This window comes from Anticarsia gemmatalis, chromosome 1 (genome assembly GCF_050436995.1).
Source record: "Anticarsia gemmatalis isolate Benzon Research Colony breed Stoneville strain chromosome 1, ilAntGemm2 primary, whole genome shotgun sequence".
Taxonomy (NCBI): domain Eukaryota; kingdom Metazoa; phylum Arthropoda; class Insecta; order Lepidoptera; family Erebidae; genus Anticarsia; species Anticarsia gemmatalis.
Genome location: NC_134745.1, coordinates 11,175,664 through 11,202,158, shown reverse-complemented (window position 1 = coordinate 11,202,158; position 26,495 = coordinate 11,175,664). Strand labels below are relative to the sequence as shown.

At 35.3% G+C, this 26,495-nt stretch overlaps 5 protein-coding genes across 5 annotated transcripts in view; 1 reads left to right on the top strand and 4 right to left on the bottom strand.

Moving 5' to 3' along the window:
* Positions 1-349: 349 nt before the first annotated feature.
* Positions 350-2,253, bottom strand: LOC142976211 (trypsin CFT-1-like). Its single transcript, XM_076119489.1, has 4 exons — positions 2,176-2,253; positions 1,706-1,874; positions 949-1,204; positions 350-700 (listed from the first exon to the last, which is right to left on the bottom strand). Exons 1-4 carry the CDS (start codon positions 2,219-2,221, stop codon positions 395-397), a joined length of 777 nt encoding a protein of 258 aa, XP_075975604.1. The 5' UTR covers positions 2,222-2,253; the 3' UTR covers positions 350-394.
* An 855-nt stretch (positions 2,254-3,108) lies between these two features.
* LOC142976218 (trypsin, alkaline C-like) lies at positions 3,109-7,450 on the bottom strand. The gene is made up of 5 exons (XM_076119500.1): positions 7,405-7,450; positions 6,878-7,046; positions 5,721-5,976; positions 5,353-5,460; positions 3,109-3,308 (listed from the first exon to the last, which is right to left on the bottom strand). Exons 1-5 carry the CDS (start codon positions 7,448-7,450, stop codon positions 3,120-3,122), a joined length of 768 nt encoding a protein of 255 aa, XP_075975615.1. The 3' UTR covers positions 3,109-3,119.
* Positions 7,451-8,454: 1,004 nt separating this feature from the next.
* LOC142977899 (trypsin CFT-1-like) lies at positions 8,455-11,613 on the bottom strand. The gene is made up of 4 exons (XM_076122063.1): positions 11,436-11,613; positions 10,875-11,043; positions 10,177-10,432; positions 8,455-9,875 (listed from the first exon to the last, which is right to left on the bottom strand). The coding sequence occupies exons 1-4, from the start codon at positions 11,482-11,484 to the stop codon at positions 9,576-9,578; spliced, it is 774 nt and encodes a 257-aa protein (XP_075978178.1). The 5' UTR covers positions 11,485-11,613; the 3' UTR covers positions 8,455-9,575.
* Positions 11,614-13,674: 2,061 nt separating this feature from the next.
* On the bottom strand, positions 13,675-16,756 carry LOC142982051 (trypsin, alkaline C-like). The gene is given in 4 exon segments (XM_076128377.1): positions 13,675-14,490; positions 14,825-15,080; positions 16,199-16,373; positions 16,711-16,756. Coding segments are annotated over 4 exon segments (774 nt in total). The 3' UTR covers positions 13,675-14,193.
* Positions 16,757-22,088: 5,332 nt separating this feature from the next.
* Positions 22,089-26,495, top strand: part of kcc (solute carrier family 12 member kcc) — a 105,549-nt gene continuing 101,142 nt past the window's right edge. Inside the window, exon 1 of the mRNA XM_076119858.1 lies at positions 22,089-22,299. Within this exon, the coding sequence (XP_075975973.1) occupies positions 22,239-22,299 (61 nt within the window). The 5' untranslated portion in view covers positions 22,089-22,238. The remainder of the gene's footprint in view (positions 22,300-26,495) is intronic.

The window sequence follows — 26,495 nt, the reverse complement described above, 5'->3', positions numbered from 1 at the left end:
AGTATAGATAATAAGCATTGCAGAGATAACATGCAACAGTTGTATGACAACAATACGTGTATATTGTGTATAGTATATCTATGATATGATAAAAATATAATTCTTTCGCGACAGAGCGTAATCCGAGACCTACGCCATTTATATAAGGCCCGAAAAAGGTTGTGTTCCACGCCTTTTTGTTGTATAATAGTTTAGAAAAGAAAGGTTGTGGTGGTTTCGAATAGAAAGGTAAAAAAAAACCATAATAAAACACAAGCAAATTAAAGTGTAAAAACTGTATACTGTACAGAAAAGAAAATCCAAAAGCACAATATAGGACTTACAGGATCAATAGAAAAAAAATCGAATATAAATTTATAATAATTTATTATTACATAAATAATAAGTTAACATCTTAAGCGTTAGACTGGATCCAAGATGTGAAGCGAGATACACGAGCGTTGACACCAGGGAAGAAGGAGTCAGCACATCCAATACCGAAGGAACAGACACCAACAACAATGCGGTTGTGGTAGAGAGGACCGCCGGAGTCACCCTGGCACTGGTCACGACCACCGACGTTGAGCCAGCCGGAGCACAACATGTTGGCGGTGATGGTAACAGGCAAGGGCCTAGCCTGCCTGTAGCGGTCTGCGCAAACAGCCTGGTTGATGGTCCAGATTTGAACGTGGCGCAGCTGTTCTGAGCTGGGGCCATCCGCCTGTGGCAATAGAAATATTGTTTATGTAGTTGGATAATACTAGAAAATTATGTATGGGTGAAGTAAAACAAAGCGCATTGGCATACAAAAAATACGCAAACTATTTTGGCAATACAATTTAAATGTCAAACTCTCGATACTCGATGGTTCCAATTGTAGAAAATCGCGCTACTGATCTATAGAAGACTAATTCGACTGTAGTTCTTATTTAGGAAAGAAAATAAACAGATAATAATGCAGAAACTTACGTAGAGGGCACCCCATCCAGCTGCCCAAACGACCTGGTTGTCACCAAGATTGTAGTTAGCACCAGCGATGCTTGCAGGGCGAGCACTTGTGCCATGGACAATAGTGGTGGTGGAGCGCAAGATGGCTATGTCGTTGTCGTTGGTCCATCTGTTGTAGCTGGGGTGAAGAATGAGGTTGGCGAGGATGTGGACGACACCACCGCTGTTGGCCCAAGTGGAGCCGACGCGGAACCTCCATCTGTTAGCTGGGTCACCGCTGCGGAAGAAAGTTATTATCTAGTTATGAGGCTTTTGAAAACAATTAAAATGAAAAGTTTAGCCTGCGTTGAAATGTTATGCTAATATTATAAAAGTTTTTATAGCATCAGTTAGCCCTGTTACTTTTCCTCGCGCACCACCTTGTTAACGGTCGCATCTCTGGCGCAAAATCCGGATAGTTGTATTCTTATATTTCATGGTAGGTAGCTTTTCTTCTAACTGTTTTTATTTTTCGTAGTAGTAGTACAGTATTATTTTTGACTTATCGGTAGTCAGAAGCTTGAAAGTCTAACAAACAGTCTTACCGAAGGGTATTTATAGGAATCATGTTATTCCCCAGGTAACTGGGTGATGGAGGTCCATGATAGGCAATCGTTCCATGTAAAATACTGGTATTCAGCTGCGTCCGGTAAGACAGGAAGCCGACTCCAACATAGTTTGAAAAGAGGCTGGGCTGATGATACTATACCGATTATATTAAAGTTTATAAAATACTTACACGAAGCAGTGAGCTGCCGAGAGGACGGATCTTGAGTTGATGATAGCACCTCCGCAACGTTGCCAGTAAGTGTTCCAGTCCCAGGTGTAAATGACAGAAGCCATTTCAGGGTACTGCTCAATGGTGGTGACCGATCCGCCGACAATCCTCTGGGGATTGGCAGGGACGGCTGAAAATTTAAGGAAAGAAAAATAACATCTGTTTTTATGAAAAATGCAATCTAATTTACATAAAAGTAGAAAGAGGCTACGCATGTACTGAGTTTTTAGAGGATAAGCATGTGGAATATGTGCATAGCTTGACCACGTTTACACCCTTTATTAGACCAAGACTGAAACACATTGGAAACACTCCAAAATATAGAAAGCTGGACTCTTTTTTTATCTACGCAATAATGTTTTTTTCGATGAATATAGAATATATTAGTTTAGAAGTTGATCACTGCATTAGAAAATAAATAACTTTCTTACCTGCGACAGCCGCAATGCAAACGGCGAACAGTACTAAAGCACGCATGGTTACTATCCTCTCAAGAACGAATGTATCCATCTGCCAGCAACCGCAGTATTTATATGATACTTAACAAGTCGTTCGCAATAATTATCATAAATTATCAGATCAAATAGATTAATTACTTAACTCGATTCTGTTGAGGTCTAGATATTAATAATCTTTTAATTTATCATTCGCGATCGCAGTCGAATCTGCTGGAAAAAGTATACACTCGAGATGCATTTTCGAAGCCTATTTTAAACTAAATGTTCGCATACAGAATATTTCACATACTGACTTTTAACTATTAGTAGAAGTCATTGTTAATGTTTTAACGAAAAATATCGGTATATAAAAACTAAAAACATTATCTTTTCTCCATTCGATTTTAGCATCAATGTTAAAAGATGTTCCTAAAGAGTGATAAAAATAGCAGTATATTGTCCTCAACTTGTAAATTCATCCCAAATTCGATGGAACCTCTATAGTCAAGTTTATTTATGGGCAAAGCATCATGCGTGGCTTCCGTTGATATGAACCTTTACGTCATTTTGCTAATCAGAATTATTTGAAACTCGATAGATTAAGATAATTATCTCAAATGATATAAGCTACATATAATCTTCGAAATTGGGAAACCCCAAAACTTTATTTGGATTTACCAAAATCAATTAATCAAGATTAGCTATGCTTTATCATAAACGTAATGCAATATAGTTTCAAAGGAGAAGAGTTAGTAGAATTCTGTCAGTCATGCAGTGTACATAAAAATATGAACAGTGTATTTAAGTGAGAATACGTATTTTCATACGTCTTTCTTATTCCAATGACAAGAAGAAACTATTTTAGTATTATTTTTCCATTAAAAAAAATTAAATTAATAAAAAAGACGCAGGTAATTTCATAAGTTTTTAACGATATTTTAAGCGTTCGCTTGAATCCAAGAAGTGTAACGGGAGACACGTGCATTGACGCCCGGGAAGAAAGCAAGAGCGTAGCTTTCACCCCAAGAGCAGACACCGACGACAACATGGTTGTGGTAGAGAGGACTGCCGGTGTCACCCTGGCACTGGTCACGACCACCGACGTCGAGCCAGCCGGTGCATAGCATGTTGTCAGTAATAGTGCGACCGCGAGTAGTAGTGTTTGGCAAATATGCTGATTAACTGTCCAGATCTAGACATCACGGAGCTGTTCAGATAATGATCCACCAGGCTGTGAAAATGGCCATGTGATTAGAATTCAGTATACTAATTACAAATACTTTCATACAATTCCTTTGCTACTTATGCAAAAGTTTAATTTTACCATCAAGCTTACTTGGTTTGTCCTCAGAATAAAGAGGCTCAACCAGATTATAAACAAAATCAAAATCAAATCATTTACTTATTCATTAACATCAAATATTAACACTTATGATATTCGGTACAACTACTGAAACTACCACTGTAATCTAAACTGAACTCCAGCTACCAATATTGCAACAGGAATTCGAAGAACTCAACATCTCAACTGCTTTAATACCTAATTATTGTTGTTGTTTGTTGTGTATACTTGAACCCTAAAGTCAGTATGATATTATAATTTTGACTTACAGCAGTGGTACCTCATCCAGCGGCCCAGACGACCTGATTATCATCAAGTTATAGGGCTTTGTCAGATTTTTAATTAATCATTATTTGGTTAAACGCCTGGGTTTATCTGCCACTGCTTAGCCCCGTTTCTTTTAGTTTACTGATGTCTACTTTTATTATTTTTTAACAATGTTTTTTATTTCATTCCACAAAAAATTTAACTTTACACATTTCAATGTAGTCATTGTTCGGACCACAGAGTACCTAATATGTATCTACATTAGTACATTAGCGAGGTGGCTTTCAATACGTTATTTACGGGTCCTTTTATTGTAACCTACGATATAATTTAGTTACTATGAAAACATCCTTAGGTTTTCTTAAACATTTAAATACATTATCGATTCAAGTCATCGTGATAATTTTATCATCATTACCTGTAACTGTATCTGGACTAGGACAGGAAGTCAATCATTAGTGGCTGGTTACTACCTCAGAGTAAGTTAAATCAATTAGATTGACAAATAAGCGAAATCAATATATTCTGTAGATGAGGCGAGAATTGGAAATTTTAAATATACTGAAAAATTTGTTCGTACGGTACCAGCTAGGCGCGCTGATAATCGGTAGCGGATCACGCGGCGCTGAAAATTGGAGTATCGCCTTCTCAATATTCATTGAAGCAAACGACAAACTATTTTATAAAATAATAAAATGATCGTGAAGTTTTTACTTATTTTCTACATTCTTAGGCTTATTCTCTTCTTACACCGTCATCGGTGAACTACGCCTGCCGAGCCTTCAAGTGCATTCACGATGTTTTATAGGAGACTGAACAGCAAAGCTGATGTTCGCAGTAGACTTTTCTATGTGATATGCAACCTACACTGTGCGGTCGACTGACAAAGGTGACCGATTCAGCATAAGAGAAAAAAATTTTTTTTTGTAAAAATATTACCAGAACTCTCTTCGCATTTAATATTCGTTGCCACTAGTTTTACAATATCTATTTGTCGTTCTTGATATTATCATAGCATCAAAAAATGTTTTCTATGTTTTAATCCTATTCTATCAATTGATAACATTCACGAATGAATATCAATTCGTGTGAACACTGATATTTCCGCGCTTATACAAATATGCTACAATTTCTGGTTAAACACTGATATTATATATAAATATAGTCTCATAGATAATAATATAATTATTGTGCTTACAATTTTAGTGGCGTAAACGAATACGGCGAATACGTTTTGACGTATCGTATAGTACCGATAAAAATACTTCGTGAATCACCTGAACATGAATTATGGTTGTATGAAAAGCATAGCCAGGAAAAAGATGGAGAACAGGCAAATAAATAACACTACTTAATAACTTATATTTATTATCTTAAGCATTACTTTGAATCCATGAAGCAAAGCGGGAGACTCGTGCATTAATACCGGGGAATTGTGGATGTCCACATCCAATACCGAAAGAACAGACACCAACAACAATGCGGTTGTGGTAGAGAGGACCACCGGAGTCACCCTGGCACTGGTCACGACCACCGACGTCGAGGACACCGGAACACAGCATATTGTCAGTTATTGACATACCAGCAGCTGCATAGCGAGACCTACAGGTTGCTTGATTGATAGTCCAGATTTGGACGTGACGAAGCTGCTCGGACGCGGGACCTCCAGACTGCAAAAGAAAACAATGTATAGATGTGCATATGTGCACACGCAAGAAATTTGTTATCTTTTTGAGAAAGTTTTTTTCTGTAATTTTACAGCCTCGCACCACAGTTTACTTAAGTCAGGTACACAAAGTTATTCGGCAATAAAAGTGACCAAAGAGAAATTTATCTAATTTGGGCCTATAACACTGATCAAACAGAAAATTCATTCGTTGCAAAAAATAACTGATGTAGTAGCTAGATTAAAACCAATCATGGAACTTACAGAAACAGTACCCCAACCGGCAGCCCAAACCACTTGATGGTCTCCAAGGTTATAATTAGCGCCAGCAATGGACGCTGGTTGAACGACACTGTTGTAAGCAATCGTGCCAGCTATGCGCATGATAGCGACGTCGTTGTTCATAGTACTGGGGCTGTAGCTTGGGTGAATGGAGATGGAGCCCAAAGTGTAGACAGAACCACCGCTGTTAGCTCTAGTAGAGCCTAGACGGACACGCCATCTACTGGCGGCATCACCACTGTAACATAAATTAAAACAATCGATTAACGTAATTGTCATCTAAATCGTCCACCGGTATAGGTAGTACCATTAACCAAACGATATACCTATACCTAGTGTCAAAGTTGTTCAAGCCGCCCCAAAGGCCTTTGACATGGCTAAACGACTGTTATCTTAGATAACAACTGGGGCTGACTTTTTACGTACTCTCCGAAGCACGGAAATACTCAGTTACCCACCTATTGAATGACCGCGCCAAGGGTTGCTTAACCCACTGATCATAACTGACCGGTCAGTGCAACTGGCGATACTTGATATTTTTAGTCTCTTAAGCGCCACAAAGGAATATACACATACTCGTATAGACTATTATAAAAAAAGCATACAAAAATTGTGTTGCAAATATTAAAAAAACTTTTTGAAACACAGACGTTTTTCATTAGCAAAAGCTGCTCAATATTTACAAACCATTAAATCTTTGATGTACACACATCACTTACTCATACGTGTGTTTTATAAAAATGACATAAAAAATGTGTCGTTATTTCACGTTTGTTTATTTTGTGACTTTTTTGGACTATGAATTTTGATGAATGCAGCTAACGATTATTTCAGCCAGCCTTTCACACGGTGTCGATCCCGAGATACTCGCATGTAAAAAAAATGAAATAGGAAGAATTAGACACTGGATAATTATTCGGGAAAGCGTTAAAATTTATCAAAATTATCACTATCTAATGGTTTGTTTTTATTGCTTTCGTCTGATCGTCAGTCTTCAACCAATTTCAATAACTTCATCAAAATCAGTTCCGTGATTAATCCCTGACAGCATTACCAACAGACACACATACCTACGCATTTGATTCAAAATATTGGTACCTATGGAGTAATACTAGTATTTATATTATATTTTGACTTACTGAGGACAGTGAGCAGCAGTAAGAATAGCCCTGTTGTTGATGATGGTACCGCCACATGACTGCCCGTATGTGTTTCCGTTCCAGGAGTACAACAACGCAGCAATAGTCGGATAACTTTCTATAGAGGTCAATGAACCTCCTACTATCCTTTGTGACTTGGTTGGTACAGCTAGAAACAAAAAAATATATTTTGAAGAACATATTATAATCATCACTGTTAGATAATTGAAACAAGCTTAGGTCTTCGTTTTGTATACCCCCTGCGCTGAAATCCAGCAACGCTCAAACAAAATAATCAAAATTTGCTTTAAATCGTTGCCTATTCATATGGAACAATTAAGATTTTTATAATTATAATGACTTACTTAATCATTTCAGCGTTTTCAATACAATAATCGCTGTAAATATTTCAACAATATTTATTTTTCACATTAATTTTCTTTATCCTCCGTCCATAAATAAAATAATACTTCTCTCAATTAACGGTAATATTAAATACTAGTAAATAAATGTATTCAATTAAATACCTGTTACAGCCGCAAAGCACAGGGCTAACGAGATTATCACACGCATTTTCACTGTTTAATAGATTCACTGCCGGTTTAAAATAATAATATGTGTTACTAATATATATACTGACCTAGATCGATGGTATCGTCAGTTTTATCTAAAATTATAGAAATATAACCTTCATTATGGTTTTCAGTTAAAGACCCTTGCACAATAACCAATGTTATGTTAATAGCCGGGTCCTAACTGAGCGAGCAGCCTTGCGAGGCAATATCTAGGTCTCTTTTCTTTCAGATCGAAATGAGCGGGACCGAGATATTGCCTCGCGAGGCTACTCGCTCAGTCAGGACTCGGCTATTGGTGTAAAATCATATGTTTAGGTACATTTCTAGTTTTTGCTGTTGCAAAGCAGTAAATGTCATCTGATTTCATTTCCTCTTATGAAATCACTAGCGGTCTGGCCCGGGCCTAGTTCAATTTTATCCCATTAGTTTAGTTATGCAAAAGTTTCGGGTATGCAAAGAAAACATTTCGGGGATGATTTTTATTTTTATATAGATTGCTGCGAACTCAATATGACTTTTCAAAAAATATCAGTTTGCGCCAAGAAAACTTATCTTTCTTTAGGATATTTCTGTAAAATTATCGTATATTTACTAGTATTTACGTTGTTATATGATAATATACTGTCAAAAATCATACAATCAATCATTAACGTTTCGTACTAGCTAAATATTTCAGTTTCACTGGTGTAAAATGTTAGTTTATTAATAATAATACAATATACAAACACAGGTACAAAACATATAAGTAACTACAATCAGAAATCCTCAAATAAAGACTAACCCTCTAATTCATAAAAATATATGAAGTTATGAAAGGCTTAATAGTGTTTTGTTTCTTTCACTCCTTAGCGAAATGAAAAAGCGAAAACATATTATAGTAGTTTTTTAACTAAAATAGGTTTATAGTGTGTTTATGAATAAGGGGGTAATTTTATTATATTACACGTAGATGCAATGCCCATCGTATCTGCAAGCACCTTAATGTTAAACTACGACGAAAACTATTATTCATTGAGGATTATTATCAGTCTAACATTCCTTCTTATCTATTAAGTACTACTAAGGTTTAGTTGAACGCAGGCGATATTGTTTATTCGTAAATTAATTTCCAAATTCCTGTCTTAACTTTCCGTACATTATTTTTCTATTATTTTGATATTGCATAATTTATAATACCGCTATTTCCTAAAAAAATTGTGGTTACACTTTATTTCCGAATTATATTTATAATGAAGGACCAAGGATAAAATATTAAAACACAATTGACTTACGCCATGATAAGAATGGTTTATCAATAAAAATAAATCATTACAATTTAGGTCAAGTTAATGTTGACCCTTATCAAGAATTTATATATTTATTTATCCAATAACGTATAGATCCAAAAAAAATATTCCGTCGGATGATACCAATGGCGCTGATCTAGGTTTCTGATTAAATTACTATAGAATCGATACTCTTAATTCGTAGAATATGACCCAAAAAATGTATAACTCGCGAAAGTATTGGACTCTTACTTTACTCTTTCTTCTAAATGTAATTACCACACCGCACAATTTTTCCAGCGCAGTAACGTCACAATCCAATATTTTAAAATAAATAAATTTAGATACTACTATTTTGGAACATATTGCAAGGCATATCTATTAATGATCGTACAAAGGTTAGAATAAATAATCTTCTATGTAGAAATGTCAAATATATTGATAATTATGATTAATTAATTCGAGTTGAGATACATTACGTTTTGAATTGATAACACGATAACTAATTTGTGAGTGTTTTCAGTGCACTAAGATGTCACTATAGAACAATAGAATAAGCCGGAAATCTTGTTCGATGGGTACTTTAAACGATAAAACACTAATGTCCACACCTTTCAGATTCTAAGAGCTTGATACTAAAATGTTATCAAATTCAACGAGTAACGTTTAAACCTATTCTAAACTGTAGGTAAAATACGGCAGACAAAAAAACTAAACGTCACATGATTTTTCTCCTAAATCTTTAAACACTGTGTATTTTTTGTTGTTTAATCAAACAAGTCTGTAAAGCAATAAATTAAATGACAAAAACTAAGAAAATTTTATTATAAACGCTTTAAGTAAGACAGTTACTGTACATTATACTTTATTTGCATTAGCCTGTATCCAAGGCGTAAAGCTAGAGATTCGAGTATTGATCCCTGGGTACTGCGAGTTAGCACAGCTCAGTCCCCAAGAATAAACACCAACTAGAACTCCGTTGTGAAGGAGAGGGCCGCCGGAGTCGCCAACACATTGGGCGCCAATGTTGGTGCTGAGTTGGCCAGCACACACCATGTTGGCCGTGATATTTGAGCCAAGAGTGCCGTACCGAGATACGCAAGTCCTCTGGTTGATGGTCGCGATTTGTATGTGGCGAAGCTGTTCGGATACTCCAGTCTAAAAAAATGGAAACACGTTTTAAAGGACTATGTGGTTTTCTATGTCTAGTGATCTAAAATTTTATTGAATATGGTAAATGAAAAACAATAAGTAAAAATAGTTTCTTATTTTTAAACTAACACTACTCATTTCAGTTATAAGGTCAAATTGTGAACAGGTATAACTTAGGTTGTTGAATGTAAAAAAAAATTCTCTGTAGGTATTCTTTGAGCAAACTGATTAATAAGAAAAAAAATTGTGACAACTTAAATTATAAATATTACTTCAGATTATATTTAAAGAGCCAAAACCAACTCACCGTAGAAGCACCATAGCCAACAGCCCAAACAGTTTGATTATCGGCTAGATTATAACTAGCACTAGCAATAGAGGCGGCTTTTACCACATTACTGTAACTAAAATGAACAGTGGATCGAACGAGGGCAATGTCACTATCCATAGTACGAAGGTTGAAGTTAGGATGAATGAGCATGGAAGTCAGGACGTAGATGGTACCACCACCGTTGGACCATGTAGAGCCAACTCGGGCGCGCCATTTGGATATCGCATCGTCTCTGTAATTGTAGAAAATAATGTAATTTTGTATCGTGATGAAAATAGCAGCAATACGACGGCATTCTTACGTTTCATCACTTGCACTTAACTTTGATTCATTTGGGTAACATTGATAGTGGGGGCATGATCTAGTTTCGACAATTTTTTCGTATGAAACCAACACAATTGATAAAAGTTTATTTTAGTTTTGCAAACTTTTACCCAAATTAATCAAAGTTACCCAGGTTGACTGTATGCTATTAGTTTTATCTTTTGCTATACACACACAATGTTATCTGGAGAATACTGTACTAGCCAACAACAATTTTTACATGACACGCTTGTCAGCGACTCTCGCGGGTGCCGTAGAAACCTTTTTTTGGTACATTTTAATTGTCATCCTCTCGTTACTGGATAGTACCGACTAGAAAATCGCACTACAATTCTAAACATCCGACTTACCTAACACAATGGGCAGCAGTAACGATACATTTTGTAGTTAGAATCGTGCCGACGCATGACTGCAAGTAATTAGTGGCATCTGATGAATACAACAGCGCTACTGTGCTTGGATATTGACTTATAATTGCTGTGTTGCCGCCAACGATCTTTAATTGTCTTGTTGGTGAAGCTAGAAAATAATAAAAATATTAAAAAAAAAAATTGGTAATAGATTAATTTGGACACAGCAGGACATTTTTTACCCTGTAACTGTCCCACGTCTGGGCAAGGTTCTTTCTTCAAGCCAGAGAGGGTTTAGACCTCGAGTCCATTGCAAAAAGACAAATTAAAAAGATACATTTTGCTCTCTTATATGATAAGCATTTCAAATCATCTCACGTGATGTAGAAGTGCTCTCAGTCCCAAAAAAAGAAGACGTCTGGATTTAAAACTATAAATTACTAATACTAATTAATCATTATTTATAGCCGTCTGTTATCAACATGCAAAATTTTAAAATTACCCGTCGCGATGGCCAGCTTGCTATAACAACTACATCAAAAACACTAAAATGATTCTTACCCGAAACAGCTGTGAGCCCTAAAACCAATATAGCAATTAAAGTATTCATTTTCACAAGTAATGCAACAACTGTCTTATATACTTATAACAATGCACATGCAATGATTACTTATATTGAATGCTGTACTGATTCACATATTCTAACATTATCTATTATAGATTGTTTCAATTGCTCTCTGGAATAACCTGACGTATAGCTCTTGAGCGTAACATCAATGTAAACAAATTGATAATTCTTAGTACTATTTTTGATTAATCATTTTGTAACTAGGCGTTTCCTTCACGTAAAATCGGTTGAACTAATTGAGTAGGAAGTAGCGCGATTCTCTATCAATAACGAGTACCGTCTAGCTATCAAAAAATTTAGCTCTAAAGTCAGATCGGCGGTTCCTACAGCCCCCGCTAGAGGTAGCGGGGGCCGTAGCGTAGGAACAATTTTTGCAGTACATTTTGTCAGTGTCAAGTCTTAGTGTCAAATTCTCGTTACTCGACGGTATCGACTGTAAAGAATCGTATCACTGACTAATATATTATCGGAATAGTATAACCTTTCGACGCTACATTCTTTGAAAAAAATATTTCTTAAGTAAAATAGTTAAAACATTTTGGAATTCATTGAATTAATATCACACTTTCCTTTTTTTCAGGTATGCAATGGGGACACATTGAACACCCATCAGAAGAAGTAAGCAATAATATTTAATCGTAACATCTCCATTATACCTACTCTTGTATTATCAGAAGCAATTCGAAAGCACTTATTTATAATAGAGATTACTACCGTTTGTGATAAGACCAAGGTGATTTTGAATTCTGCATGCAATTTTTATTGTACTGATTAACCTAATTTGTTTGTTTAGATCTTGATATCGCTCTGCGCTACGATAAGAAGAAAATAAGTAGTGAAAACAAAAGCTTAAGTACAATAAACATCGAGATATTTTGTGATATTATCTGACGTAGAACAATCTTGAAGTCCAACTTCTATAATGTGCTATAAAATAAAGATTTATCATATAAGTACTAGCTGACCCGCGCAACTTCGCTTGCGTCCAATATGAGAGAATGGGTGAAATTTTTCCCCGTTTTTGTAACATTAATTTCTGGTACTCTGCTTCTTTTGGTCGTAGCGTGATGATGTCTAGCCTATATCCTTTCTCGGGTATCGAAATATCTCCATACCAAATTTCATGCAAATTGGTTCAGTAGTTTAGGCGTGATTGAGTAGCAGACAGACAGACAGAGACAGAGTTACTTTCACATTTATAATATTAGTATAGATGTTGATGCACCCTAATTTCTTTAGTGGACCTTTTTTTTCTTTACGTTATTTCAGATATCAGACGTTCGCCAACCGAAAGATTTGAATAAAATCTAGAAAATCTGTATCTGTAGTAAATCCTTCTACTGCTATTGGCTTACAACAACCAAAGTGCTATCGAGAAAATCTGTATGGAAAACTAATCAACACCCGTAACCTAAAATTGCTACTCGACAAATCTTTGAGGTTCTACTCTATTGACTTTGACCTCAACATGTCAAGTTAATAAATCAATTCGTTTATCATTCTCTGAACACTAGATTTCGATAATATATAATAAGTAGTTGACACGTCATGATGACAATGTACTAATGTTATCAATATGAGTTAAGTAGCTCTCATTATTTCAGGAAAATAATCACCAAGTAGATTAAACATTTTACATTAAAATCTTTTTAGAGAGAGAGAGAGAAGTTTATTTTATTTGAACAGTAAATCTTAACAGCTAAAAACATTATTTTCACTTCATTTTGTAGTATTCACGTAGAATTTTCTCACATGATTGCAGTCAATGTTAAAAATGATGTAAATGTTACTTTTCTTTGTAAAACTTTGTATAGGTTTTGGATTTTTATTATAATATACAAAAGCTTATATTTACAAAGTCGTACCGATGTTTTTATCATCTGAATACACGTAATCAGTAATCACGTTTATATTGTGCTCCTGCTAAATTAATTATAATTTACTTTTTAACACAGAATTCTCAGAATCTTCGAATAGGCGCTTAATTCTGCTATTTTCGGACGGCTCATCCTCGTTTTACATTTCAGTTAAAATCCCCAAAATCTTAATGCAAGTTTTTTTTTAATTCCCTGTATTTTTATTTGGAAGCTAAGTATTGGATTATTGTATTTCGTAACATATTAAACTATAATACGAAACAACTTTATAACATTATAAAACACAATACTGCTCAGTTCTTTTGTTCAGTTAAACTTTATAAAATGAACTACCAATAAAAAGGTATTAAATAGAAAGTGTTGCTTTGATTCGCGCAATAAATACACAAAGCAGTACAAAGACTTACAACGTCGCTTACGTAAAGGACCGTTTTGTTCAGTTCGGAATATATTAGGTCCCACACATCCCCAATAACTTATGTACTTCTGAAGTGGACCCTTTGGCCCATCGCCCACATTAATCTCCACAACTTAAAGATATCGCACAATTCACAAATTTCTAACATTTTGTCGGCAAATATTACTTGAAAGTTTTGCATGATTGATTACGTATTTTTTTGGAGGCATATTTTTTGCAAATCTGCTAAAGGAACCGACTAACTAGGTCTATATTTGTAAAGAGCAAGCCAGTAGCCATTTTTACAGGATAAAGTATATAATTCTCATCCGATTTATATGTATAATTAATAAAATATAGAATGACACAAATAAAAATAATCAACATAAACTTTCTTCATTATCGTGTACGACACATTTACGCAACAGACTGTATCCAAGGCGTGAAACGTGAAACACGGGTATTAACTCCTGGGTAATGAGCATTAGCACATCCATAGCCCCATGAGCAGATACCAACGACGACGTTGTTGTGGTAGAGAGGACCGCCGGAGTCCCCCTGGCATTGGTCACGACCACCGACGTCGAGCCAGCCGGAGCACAGCATGTTGTCAGTGACACTACGGCCTACGCTACTGTAGCGCCCTCTACAAGTCGCTTGGTTGATAGTCCAGACTTGCACGTGACGTAGCTGTTCCGACGATGCACCCCCAGACTGAGAATAGAAAAAAATATTAACAATTTGTACACAACACAACAGAGCGTTACACTTTTTTTTCATTTTTGATTTTTTTAACTTTACAAACCTAATTTTCACAAAAAAAACTAAGTACAAATTATTTGCAAAGTGTTAAAAGGCACGACGCGGCGACGTAAGTTGTAGAGTATATCTTTAAAAAATACTATAAAAGAGCTTTTTTCTGAAAATGTCTCAAGTCTGTATGAAAACTGGTTTACAAGTAGACTGATAAAATTGGTACGATGTCTACTAAGTCAATACTTTAGGTTAGTTTCAAACTGACCAGAGTGACCAACAACAAATAACAAACCTTGGTAGTGCCTCATCCAGCCGCCCAAACCACTTGATTATCACCAAGGTAGTAGTTAGTTCCGGCAATAGCAGCAGGTTGTACGACTGTACTAAACACGATAGTCTCAGCGGTCCGCAGTACGGAGACGTCGAAGTCCGTATTACGGGAGTTGTAGTTCGGGTGAACTACGATCGACTGCAAAGAGTAGACGATGCCGCCGCTGTTGGCGTATGTGGAGCCGACTCGAACTCGCCATCTCACTACTGTGTCACCACTAAAATAGAGAATAAAGATATTAGAAGCTCTTTATAATGAAAATGCGTTAAAACGTGCTTTTATACACTGCATTTGTATTTTAATGTCGTGTAAGTTTCAATATTATGGCGCCTGAAAGTATACTTATATGAAGAAAAGGGTTAATGTTCCTACATATATACGAAAACTGTTTTCTTCTGCTAAATCAAATAGATAAGAAAAATATGTATAAGTAAAGGTCATAGCCCACTTACACGACTCTGCTACCACCCGACTAATAAAATGTCATTCAAATATGGGCTGTAAGTCGTGGCCTTGCGGTATAGTTTATATTGACAACATAAATTAGCAGACAGCTCGGTGACAGCAAGCTTCCCGCCATCAGACTGCTCGGTAATTGATGCCTTGCTGATCATGCGTTGTAAACGAGCGGTCGGCGCGGTGTCCGTGCGAGACTGCTAGTAGTCGCCGCGGCGACTGCTTTGGCTGTAAAGCGAAAGCGCGACCGGTAGGCGCTGGGCGTCAGCTAGCTATCGACGGCTGGACTGCTGGGCGTCTGCTAGCTGTCGTCTCGCGGACTGCGAACAGTCACCTTGTTTTAGTGCGGTGTTGGGTGGGAGCAGTGTTGGAGCAGAGTCGTATAAGTGAGCTTACTCCTTTAGTCTACACTTAAGTTAAAAATTAAATTGTAATGCGACAAAGACGTTAATAACTTAAAAATTACGGAAAGAACTATGCTTATTTTAGTCATACATTTTTTAATTTTACCTGACAAGCTACCGCTATTCTAACCCCTAGACAGCGAATGTAAGTTATATTAGCTGACATTTTAAGAAAAGAAAACGTGTTCAACTCAAGAAAGTATTTTTAAATAACCTTTATTCCCCTTGGCACTACTGACTAATATAAATATTTTTAACTAGCTGACCCGCGTGATAATTTTCCCCGTTTTTGTAACATTTTTTACTGATACTTTGCTCCTATTGGTCGTAGCGTGATGATATATAATAGCCTTCCTCGATAAATGGGCTATCTAACACTGAAAGAATTTTTCAAATCGGGCCAGTTGTTCCTGAGATTAGCGTGTTCAAACAAACAAACTCTTCAGCGTTATAATATTAGTATAGATATACTTACTAAGGACAATGTCCTGCGGTAAGGATGGACCTGCTGTTGAGGATAGTGCCTCCACAAGCCTGGCTATAGGATGAGGAAACTCCGAAGTAGGAATAAAGCAGCGAAGCAATTGTAGGGTATTGGTTCACTGTTACTAATGATCCGCCGACTATTCTTTGAGGATTCACCGGGACCGCTGTAAAAAAATATTTTTATCGTAGCAATTACTCATACTTTTAGTTTATGTTCTTCTGAAGATTAATAATTGTGCTTGTATCAAACTTCATAGAATTGTATTAAAATACTTTAGGATAGCTAGATTATTACTGCTATTCAGTTTTACGTCTCGAAGCACATACATTTATGCTAATCAAATGTGTAAGATTTCAAAGTTTACTATCATTAAGAATGTATCGAATTATTATAAGTGTAATATAACGAAAGTATAACGAGATTTCCAGTAAGATAACATATGTTCAATAATCTAAAATAATAAGTCTAAAATACTTTATAATCAATTCTAATGTTCTTACCTGAAACAACGCCAATGCCCAAAACAACCAATATAAGGACTTTCATGTTGCACTCTTCAACAACAAGTTAGGACTTTACTCATTAGAAAACTATTTATATTACCTTCGAATTATTGATTTTACACTGATACCACCTATCAGATAATAAGGACAAATATCTTGAAGTAAACAGACCCTTGTGTTTTAGACAAAGTAAGACCAATTCGTTTTTATTCGTAGAACATGTCGAATCAAAATATTTTTAAGTACGTAATAGCTGAAAAACTATTTTTACTACATTAAATAAAAATATAATAATATAATAACAATACGAGAAACAAATAATAAAATTTTGGTTAAAATCCAATACCTTTTAGTTACATATACAAGCATTTATACACTTGTAAAGACAACATAAGAAGCACCGGCTTCAAAAGTTTCAAAAGTTACGAGGTTATAAATACACACAAATTCAGAACGTCTCTTTTTGTATTGTTTAAGACATATAATAATATTATTATAATACTTTTTAATAGAATCCTTTTCTATTCATCATTAAGTCTATTAACCACTTGATGTATGTTTCATTGTTTTGTTCAGATTGAGATACTTGTCAAGATCAAAGCTCTCGATGGATTGGTTACCTTGCTAAGTTTATTGACACCCATACTCTTAAATTGACAAGGTAACTATAGATATCGGTTAGAAAACCGATTATAAAACATTGAAGACAACTCCCTCCCCCTCCCCTGCAGATCGAATTAAAAACCAAAAATCAACGGACAAGAATACATTACAGCCCAAAGAAATACAGCCTTAATGCCTATTTAGCAGGTATGACTTACTACCCCAAACTTTAATTAAATTGAAAATATATTAATAATTATACAAGGCCGTTCTAACATAAATATATCCTACAACACCACACTTATAAAGCTGTTGAAGAAAGAAAGAAGACAAAAAACAAATAAAATATCTCACAAACGCGTGAAAAACACGTTCGCAGTGTGCGTGAGTCCCACGCATCATGTTTGGATATATTAGAGTTACGTGATTTAATTTTGATTCTGCACCGCTTCGGGCCTTTTCTTGCAAACTCAGCACTTTTATATTGGCTTCTCGATAAAATATTGGATATTAATTTCATCCGTCTGCTACGAACAGCGATCGTTATTGCATTTTGTACTTTGTAGTGCGCTTCGAAGATTTTATACTTTTTGTGACAAGTTAATAGCATTTTTATTTATTAATCTTTCTTCTCTACTTTTAGTTTTGCAACGCTAAAGAGATCGTTTGTTTGGTTGGAAGCATTTACTTCAGAAAGTATTGACCATTATTTCTTTCTTTTTTGTAAGCTATTATTGTCTTAACTGCTACTAATACACTAATCGATTTTCAAGTACTGGCTGTTTTTAAAGTATGCAACTATAAGTAATAAATAGTATATTAAAAGTTATAATATTTTTTAGAAACATGGGAATAGTTCTTTGCGAGTTATGTTAGTCCCGGTGTGTCCCCAAATGTTGGCACTTCCTGTCCTCAAAGTGTAAACTTACCCATTCATACTTAACATGCAAAACATGTTTATTCTTTCTTCGTTTCGAACTAACTAATCAATAATTCCTTTTCGTCAGCCCACCTACATTTATTTCCCCTATACTCCCGTATAGAATATTGTGAAAATACGCTCAGAGACTTCGTGCAGATATAAATCAATTTGGCAGAGGATAACATTTGTATTCAGAGCGCGCGAAGCCCCGCTCTTATCTGAAATTTCTCTGACCTTACCTATTATTGAGTAGCATTACAGTGGGCTACTAACTAACGTTGGATCCCATATCGACCGTTGCTGTTTTGCTATCGACGTTCTACCGCTGGTTTCTCGTTCTAACGTTGTTTTGTTAGTATATAAATATTGCTGAGTTCTTTCGATGTGTATTCTTTTGTTATACGTTTAGTTTTCTTATTTGTTACCTAAATAAAGTCTTACTATATGTTGTCTCTAGGCACTATAGTCGAGGTAGACCTAAGCAATGTGTATTTGAGCTTTGTTAATTTTTACTTGAATGTTCTTAATAGCAGCTTGGTCTTAGATAAATTTACCCGAGATGTAGCAGTATCACCTACACGTATCAGTAAGATAATTAATGGTGAAATGTAGATGTATTTGTTCATCTCTGCATACCCCTTCGGGTATAAAAGGCGTGATGTTATGAATATAGTTTAGTGCAATCCGCTATCGCACACTCTTATTGATATTCACGGCAAAAGTCGAGTAGCTATCATAAGCCGTATCGATTGTCAAATTAATGTACTATTAAGATAACAATCGGTGTTTTATCAATACGTCTACTGTACCGTCAAAGTCGGTCAATGGCTGAAGTCATGTGACCGGCGGCTTATCGTACACCGACTGATAATTCACTAGTGATGCTACTATTATCTGAAGCTTGGCTTATACCGTGACTTTGTGCACATTTTTAACGTAGGTACTTAGACAACACCAGGGTAAAAGTAAATAGTCTTTTGTCTTTGTGCGTCATGTTTTAGATTTGAAGCGAATGATTTTTTTACCAATATTATTAAATATACTGACCTAACCTTACCCAAAGAAAAAAAAGTAAATTAATAATAAATAAAGTAATTTTAATCTATTACTGTCCCACTCCTGGGCAAGGGTCTCCTCCCGTAATGAGGGAGGGGTTAGGCCTTGATTCTACAACGCTGGCCAATTATGGATTTGAGACTTAAAAATAGGTAAAAATGATTAATATTTATTTTTAGCTGCATAAATATTTGTTACAAAAAGTTTAAATATACAATACCTGCTCTTTACTGAATTGACTATATTTTTGTGTATCCAAAATAAATATTTTCCGGGTGTAAGAGACCCGGAATTCGTGGAAAAATATGGTGTCAACAATAAAACACTTTTGCTCTGCTGCCTCGTGTAATAGCTTAAACGTTTCATAGAAACCGCGAATATTCTTTGTGTGGGATATAAAAATAGACCTTACTGTATGTAGGCTTATCCCTTTATATTTATGCAGGTAAAGCTCACGTTTATATTGCAAAAGAGTGTCAGTCTTGTATTGAAGTTGCTGAGATTTGTATACTGTAGTTTTTAACTTTAGGTAATAAAATAAATACATTTCGTTAATTATATCTATGCAAAGTTGAGCAGCAACACGATTCATAAGTACTAACCAAAATTAAGTAAGTAATGAAAGCGGTGCTGCTTTAGCTTAGATACATAACTGAATTTTAGCTAGCTCTTACCATCCCCAGATAGTTTCATACGTTTTTTTTACCATACATTAAAAGGGATTTGTTAACTATGTCAATTTTTTGACAAACATATAAACCAATTCGAATTACATAAATACCTCATCTATTTGCCATTAAATATTTACGCAAAACGGTAAGAATGCAGCATAAGTAAATAAAAAAGATATGAGATTGCGGTTAAAAATGCATTTTATACTACTTAGCAGTAGTTCGTGTATTATCATAAGATCGCGTTGTACCAAACGTAAATACTTACATACAAAATCACAATAGACGGAGATTATAATCTATGAACGAGTGTGTTATCAGTTTGTCCTTAACACTTATTACTTAACGGCCTAATTATTACGATATTTGGAAATGGATGGAAAACAAGAGAATGGTTATCTTCCGTTGATTAGAAATTATAAAGGTAAGTTTTTATACTTATGTTGAGAGACGCAGTGGATGATTTTTGTTGAACGACCTTTGGGATAAGAATATAAACAATACTTCGCGGGAATTAGTATGGGAATTTTTCGCATGGTAGGTAAACCATGCCGATTTCTTGTGATTGTTTTTTAAAAAATAAACTATTTTTTTACATATACATCATATTTTAGAAACTGCCAAAATATGCAGTACTTACGTACAGCCACTAAACGATTATTATCATTGTTATTATACGACTACATTGGAAAGTCATAATTCACAAACAATTCCTAGAACATACAATTCGTCAGCGCTGCGTTGAAAACCCTCTGTCGCATGTTTCACCATCATTCAATACTAGCAAAATATTCTCGAAAGAAATCCGTAAAAAGTTTGAAATTCTCAAAACTAACCCTGTTTCTGCCGCTGCCGTTCTCTCGGAAGTTTGGGTCCACAAAAATGTTGTTCTCGGTGCCGAATTTGTGCTCTTCAATTTTAGTTTTTGAGGTCAACATTTCGAACAAAATAATATTAGTTCCGGAAAAACGATTAATACAATTGTGTATTGAGAATTTGCCATTTAAACGTATTGGATTAACTATTTGCAACCGTTTGGAGTTCGATATACTGCGACTGTCGATCACAAGCTCGCCTTTGATTTCCGGGTCAAGCAAAATGCTGATATTTTTCTGACTATGTCACCCAACAAAAATGTAATATACGAGTATCATCATCAAATTTCATTATATATAATTATTAATTATGGTCTTATAATTCGCAACCGTAAGTAAGTTGATTCTCTACTACCGACAACCGACTAGCTATCGAGAAATTTTACACGAAAATCTGTTTAGCGACTCTGACGAGCGTCGTAAGAACTATTTTGGCAAAATAATTTAAATGTCAAACTCTCGATACCCCACAGTACAGACTATACAGAATTACGCTACTGATCAATTCCCCAAATATAAATTGTCAATATCTTCTCAACGTCGGGCTCGATAGTCGTCAGTAATCGACCTCTGAAGACGTTGGTTTCCCTCGAATCTCCTCTTTTTTATAATAGATCGGTATATGATTGATGTTTCATGACATCTGTGACCGACAGCTCTACTCGTCCTTCGACCGCACGGTTTAAACGACAATTTGATATCTACGAGTATCGTAGGTACTAACATATAACCAAGAAGGGAAAATCATTTATTGAACGAATTATTATTGCTGATTGCAGAGGTGACGATTGATTGGTGATTTATTCACTCTGAGTTTAAGGGCTCAAAGTTTAATATAGTCGTTGGAGTTTTTACACCACGTAAGTCATTTTTAGCGTCTTTTCAGTAGAGACAAACTTCAATTTCGTCTATCGATTCTCTAGCTAATGACATCAAAATGTCAAAACTGAAAAAAAAATACTTACGTAGTGATAGACCCTAAACGACGATATAATAATATATGTTTTGTGTTAGTCACATTGCTCTTACAGTTGACTGTATCATAATAACACGGTTCTACAATTCCTGTATAGTAAGACGTTTAATAAATTATACACATCTATTTACACACGATAATATACCTACGAATAAATTATCTAAGCAATAAAACAAGCTAGACGCATAATCATCACCTTTATCAGTTGCAATCGTAGAGTTCAAAACACTTCGAAGTCAAACTGTTTTCGTTTTTACTATACTTTTGTTTATTAACCATTTTTATCAGTCACATGAGCATCGGCTTCGATAAAGGATAACCTACTTTGATCTGTATAAATAAAAGATCATAGCACAATAGCCGGCTGTTCAGTGTATTTGCATTAATTGATTGGAGATAGTGTTTGTGGATGAAAGAACGCTATGAAGTTGTCTAGTGGTCAAGACAAGGATGGAGGTGCTGCGGAAACAGGACTTATGAGAGGTCAGTGAACTCCTGGCCTTAGTGACTTGAATGAACTTTTTTTTTTTCAAGAACACTAATTAGTACTCAATATACGTACGTATAAATTAGTCTTTGAACTTAAAATAAAACGCGCAGATAAGAAATTGTTTCTGGTTAATCGCCTACTTGATTGTTGTGTTAAAAATAAATAACTGCCAATGACCTTTTTAAAATTGATAATAGTATGTATCTTGAATAGTTAAGTAACGCAAATTCTTTGGCACAGTTAAACATACACAACAAAAATAATACACTGCTTCTCTTTCCAATCAAACCTTAAGTTCGTTCATTTTCGTCTTTTTACTTTTTTAACCGACTTACAACGGAGAAGGTACTCAATTCAATGCGTTTTTTTTTATCCAATAACGTAGTAGTATCCCCTAATATAGTCAGAGTTCAAGTGTCAAACATTATCTAAATATTTGACATTTGCTCGATATGAACTTGATACGGCTGTCTCTAAACTTCATAATCATAATGTCTGTCATAGATATTCTTATTCAAAAGCCAGCACTTGGGCACATTCAAATTGCCTCTATAACAACTCACTCCACTGTACAATTCGTATGCCAATGAACGATTTTCCGACAGAATAGTTTTATGATAAATGTTTTTCCGATGTTACTAGACGTTATGATAAACCTAAGAACATCTTTGTTCGAAACAGACAAAGACAAAACAATCCGAGTTTTGTTTTAGGAATAACCGCTTCATATATGTAAACGTTTTTATAACTAGAATAACATTTAAGTGAATATATTAATACTATAGGTTTAAATACGAACATACATTGATGCTAAACATTAAGTATTTAAAAAACCTATTTGTAAAAATAATAAGGTTCTTCAAGCCCATATTCGGTTGCGCTGACAATTTCATTACATCCACATCAATGTATCAATGGACTCGCGCCAGATGACTTTGAAGTTAAATCCATGATTACCAGTACCGGTGCCGGCTGTCTTGCACGCATAGCGACGACATAACTTATAATGCCCAGCGGGCTAATTACGTATCTTAGTTGATAACTAGTGTACGTCAAATTGATGGCCACTATGCAATACATTGCATCTTTGACGAGACGTGTAAATCACTATAATCTAAGAAAGAAAACAATGTACAGTATGGTGGCATTGAAATAGCTGTCAAATGACATACGTGATAGGCCTCCTGACCTCTACTATTTTCTTTCTTCTAATTTTTTTTTGTTTGTTGTTTCCTCTTGTCTTTACTTTATGACCTATCTCTTTCTTTCTTTCCTCTGCCCCCAGTCGGGACGGGCAGTCTCGATGCTACCCCTTCACGGTCTGTGGACGGCATGCTTGATGTCTCAGGTAAGACCGAGCTCCTGCTGATCTAATAATACGAAAAATGTAATCACTAAGGCCCTAAGTGCTAAAAGGAATATTCTTCAAATTATCTAAAAATACTTTTAAAACCATATCTATACTATATACTATACTATATACTATAATATTATAAAGCTGAAGAGTTTGTTTGTTTGCTTGAACGCGCTAATCTCGAGAACTACTGGTCCGATTTGAAAAATACTTTCAGTGTTAGATAGCCCATTTATCGAGGAAGGCTATAGGCTATATATACGCTACGACCAATAGGGGCAGAGTACCAGTGAAAAATGTTACAAAAGCGGGGAAAATTATGTGACGCAAGCGAAGTTCCGCGAGTCAGCTAGTATTTAATATGATACAAAAATAATTTTAATAAAAGAAACGTAACTTTATATTATTTACTAATATGCAAGGTAAGCTTGCCAATTTATAGTTAACAGTATGTATTTTAAAGCCGGAACAAAAATTGTATATTTTACTCAAAATACAAGAAATAAAAGCCTTCAGTAAAATCGGAATTCGTAAAAACTTAACAAAGATGAATAAACAATCGCATTATTTCATTAAAAATTCTTATACAGGACTTATGTATGCACATACATTATTAAGTATTAAAACATTTTCCTTTTCAGTATTTTCTTTCGTTAAATAGGTTATTGTGTAAATAGTATTAGTGTAACTGATATAATCTAAGATGGCTATCTTTTTGGATCACTTATCAGTGCAGTTTCTTTATAAGAAGTTGCCGAAGGGATTATAGTATTACATATTTGGCGATAATATTGATTATACCGGTTGTTTACTTTAAAAGTATGAATCGGTCAAGTGCTTTGGTGATGACCCGGTTTTTGCTGCATCTTTTCATCTCGTTTCTAAATAAGTAGGCATTGAAATAGATATAAAAGTTGACTCCTTGAGTTTTAAAATACTTAACTATGTCTTATTGCTCTTGATATTCGCCGTATTCCCGCTAGATATTATAATGTCCTCCTAGCCGATATACGGCTACGGCGGTCAGTTTCATTGAAACTGGCCATCTATGCAGGACTTTGTTTATAGTGTCCAAGTGTGTGCACAATACACAGGTACACTCTCTATTCCATCACTCTCATAGCCCGGTGGGACGGATAACCGACACGACCAGTGAGAGGTCAGGCGCAGGACCGACGGCTTTACGTGCTCTCCGAGGCACGGAGGTCTTCGACCTCAACTTCCCAACTCCGGGCAATCTCTAAGAAATTCTTAACAGAAAATCTCAGAAAAGACTTTTTGGCCCGACCCAGGATTCGAACCCGAGACCTCTCGCACGGCAGCCGCATACACTACCGACCGCGCCACAGAGGCAGTCAAGTCTAGATATTATAATTAATATAAATCTAAATATGAGTTACAAAATAATAGAAGTTTTTATCATAATTCTATATCCGTATCCCTAGAGAGTTGCACAATTATTATAGGCAGAACTATTAAAAATGAACCGTTTGACATAAAAAAAAATAGTTCTTGCAAAAAACGCCAGAGACGCTAATCAGTTTTTCATCACAACTTGATTGTCATTAGTCGTAGGAAATCGCTTCTAAGTTAAGGCCAGTTTAACAATTTTTGAATTAGCGTCAGCTAACCTATCTGCTAAATAAAGTAAAATGTATCAAAATAACTGTCAAAATTCCATCTGATACGCTTTCTCAAAGAAATGATGAAACCGGATCTTAAAGTTTTAATAGTTAGTCTTTCATAAGAGGCTATCGCTAATTTATCACTTAAGCAATACGGTGGTAAGAGGCAAGCTTGAACCTGTCAAGTTGACACCGCGCTGGCAGGTGCGAATGATGTGAAAAGTTATGAAGTCAAGCGGGCGACAATAAATAGTGAATTAAAACTTTTACTCCTGTTTTATAGATATTCTGTGCAGATACCTGTGGAATATTACTTGTTTATTCACCTTTAGCGATAAACACCACAGTAGTATACACACTATACACCGTAGTATAAATATGTGTTTAAGTGTTCGTGGAATACGCTAGGGGCGCTGATTAGTTTTTTATACAAATTTTCTGAACAACTATGCCTCTCGTTATATCGATAGTCGTAGAAGATCATTCTTCAGATTTTTCACACACCTATTTTAACCGCCTTTCCTTAGGGGAACATCTTACAAGAACAGATCACATTACACGATGGTGCGTAAAACTCTTCCCAAATTACTGCTAATCATATGCAAATCTACACACTTTCAGTACAAATTCAAAAAATGATTATGGAAAACTTCCATTACATTTAGCAAATAGACAGGTCGTTTGAACTAATTACTAAAGCCACTACGTACGGCTATGATTAACTGCACCGGTGCTGCATTAATTTCCCTTCTGACTGGTCGCGATGTCAAATGTAATAGTGCGCGTGTTTGTCCATTTAAATTGAGTTCAAGCCCACTTTGCGATCGGTAAAACTGCGCGGTTTTTTATTGGCTTTTTGGTATTTCTGATATAGAGTGGGTCGGTTAAACGAACGTTTTATATATATATAGCTCTCTCAAATTTGAGAATATTTATTTTTAAATTGAAAGTAATATTTCGCGGTTTCGATGGCTAAATAAATAGCGCGGCTTTTTACTATCTGATATTCGAATTACTGTTAAAAAATATATATACATAGTTCTTTCAATGTACGCTTGGGGCGCTTATCAATGTTTCATGTGAAATTTTTCGATTACTATAACTTTGAGCAGTGACGCAATTTCCTATCAAGGATATTTATAAATCCACTTGAATAATTGGTTACTAAGCACGCTAGGACCGCTGATTAGTGTTTTCATATACATTTTCT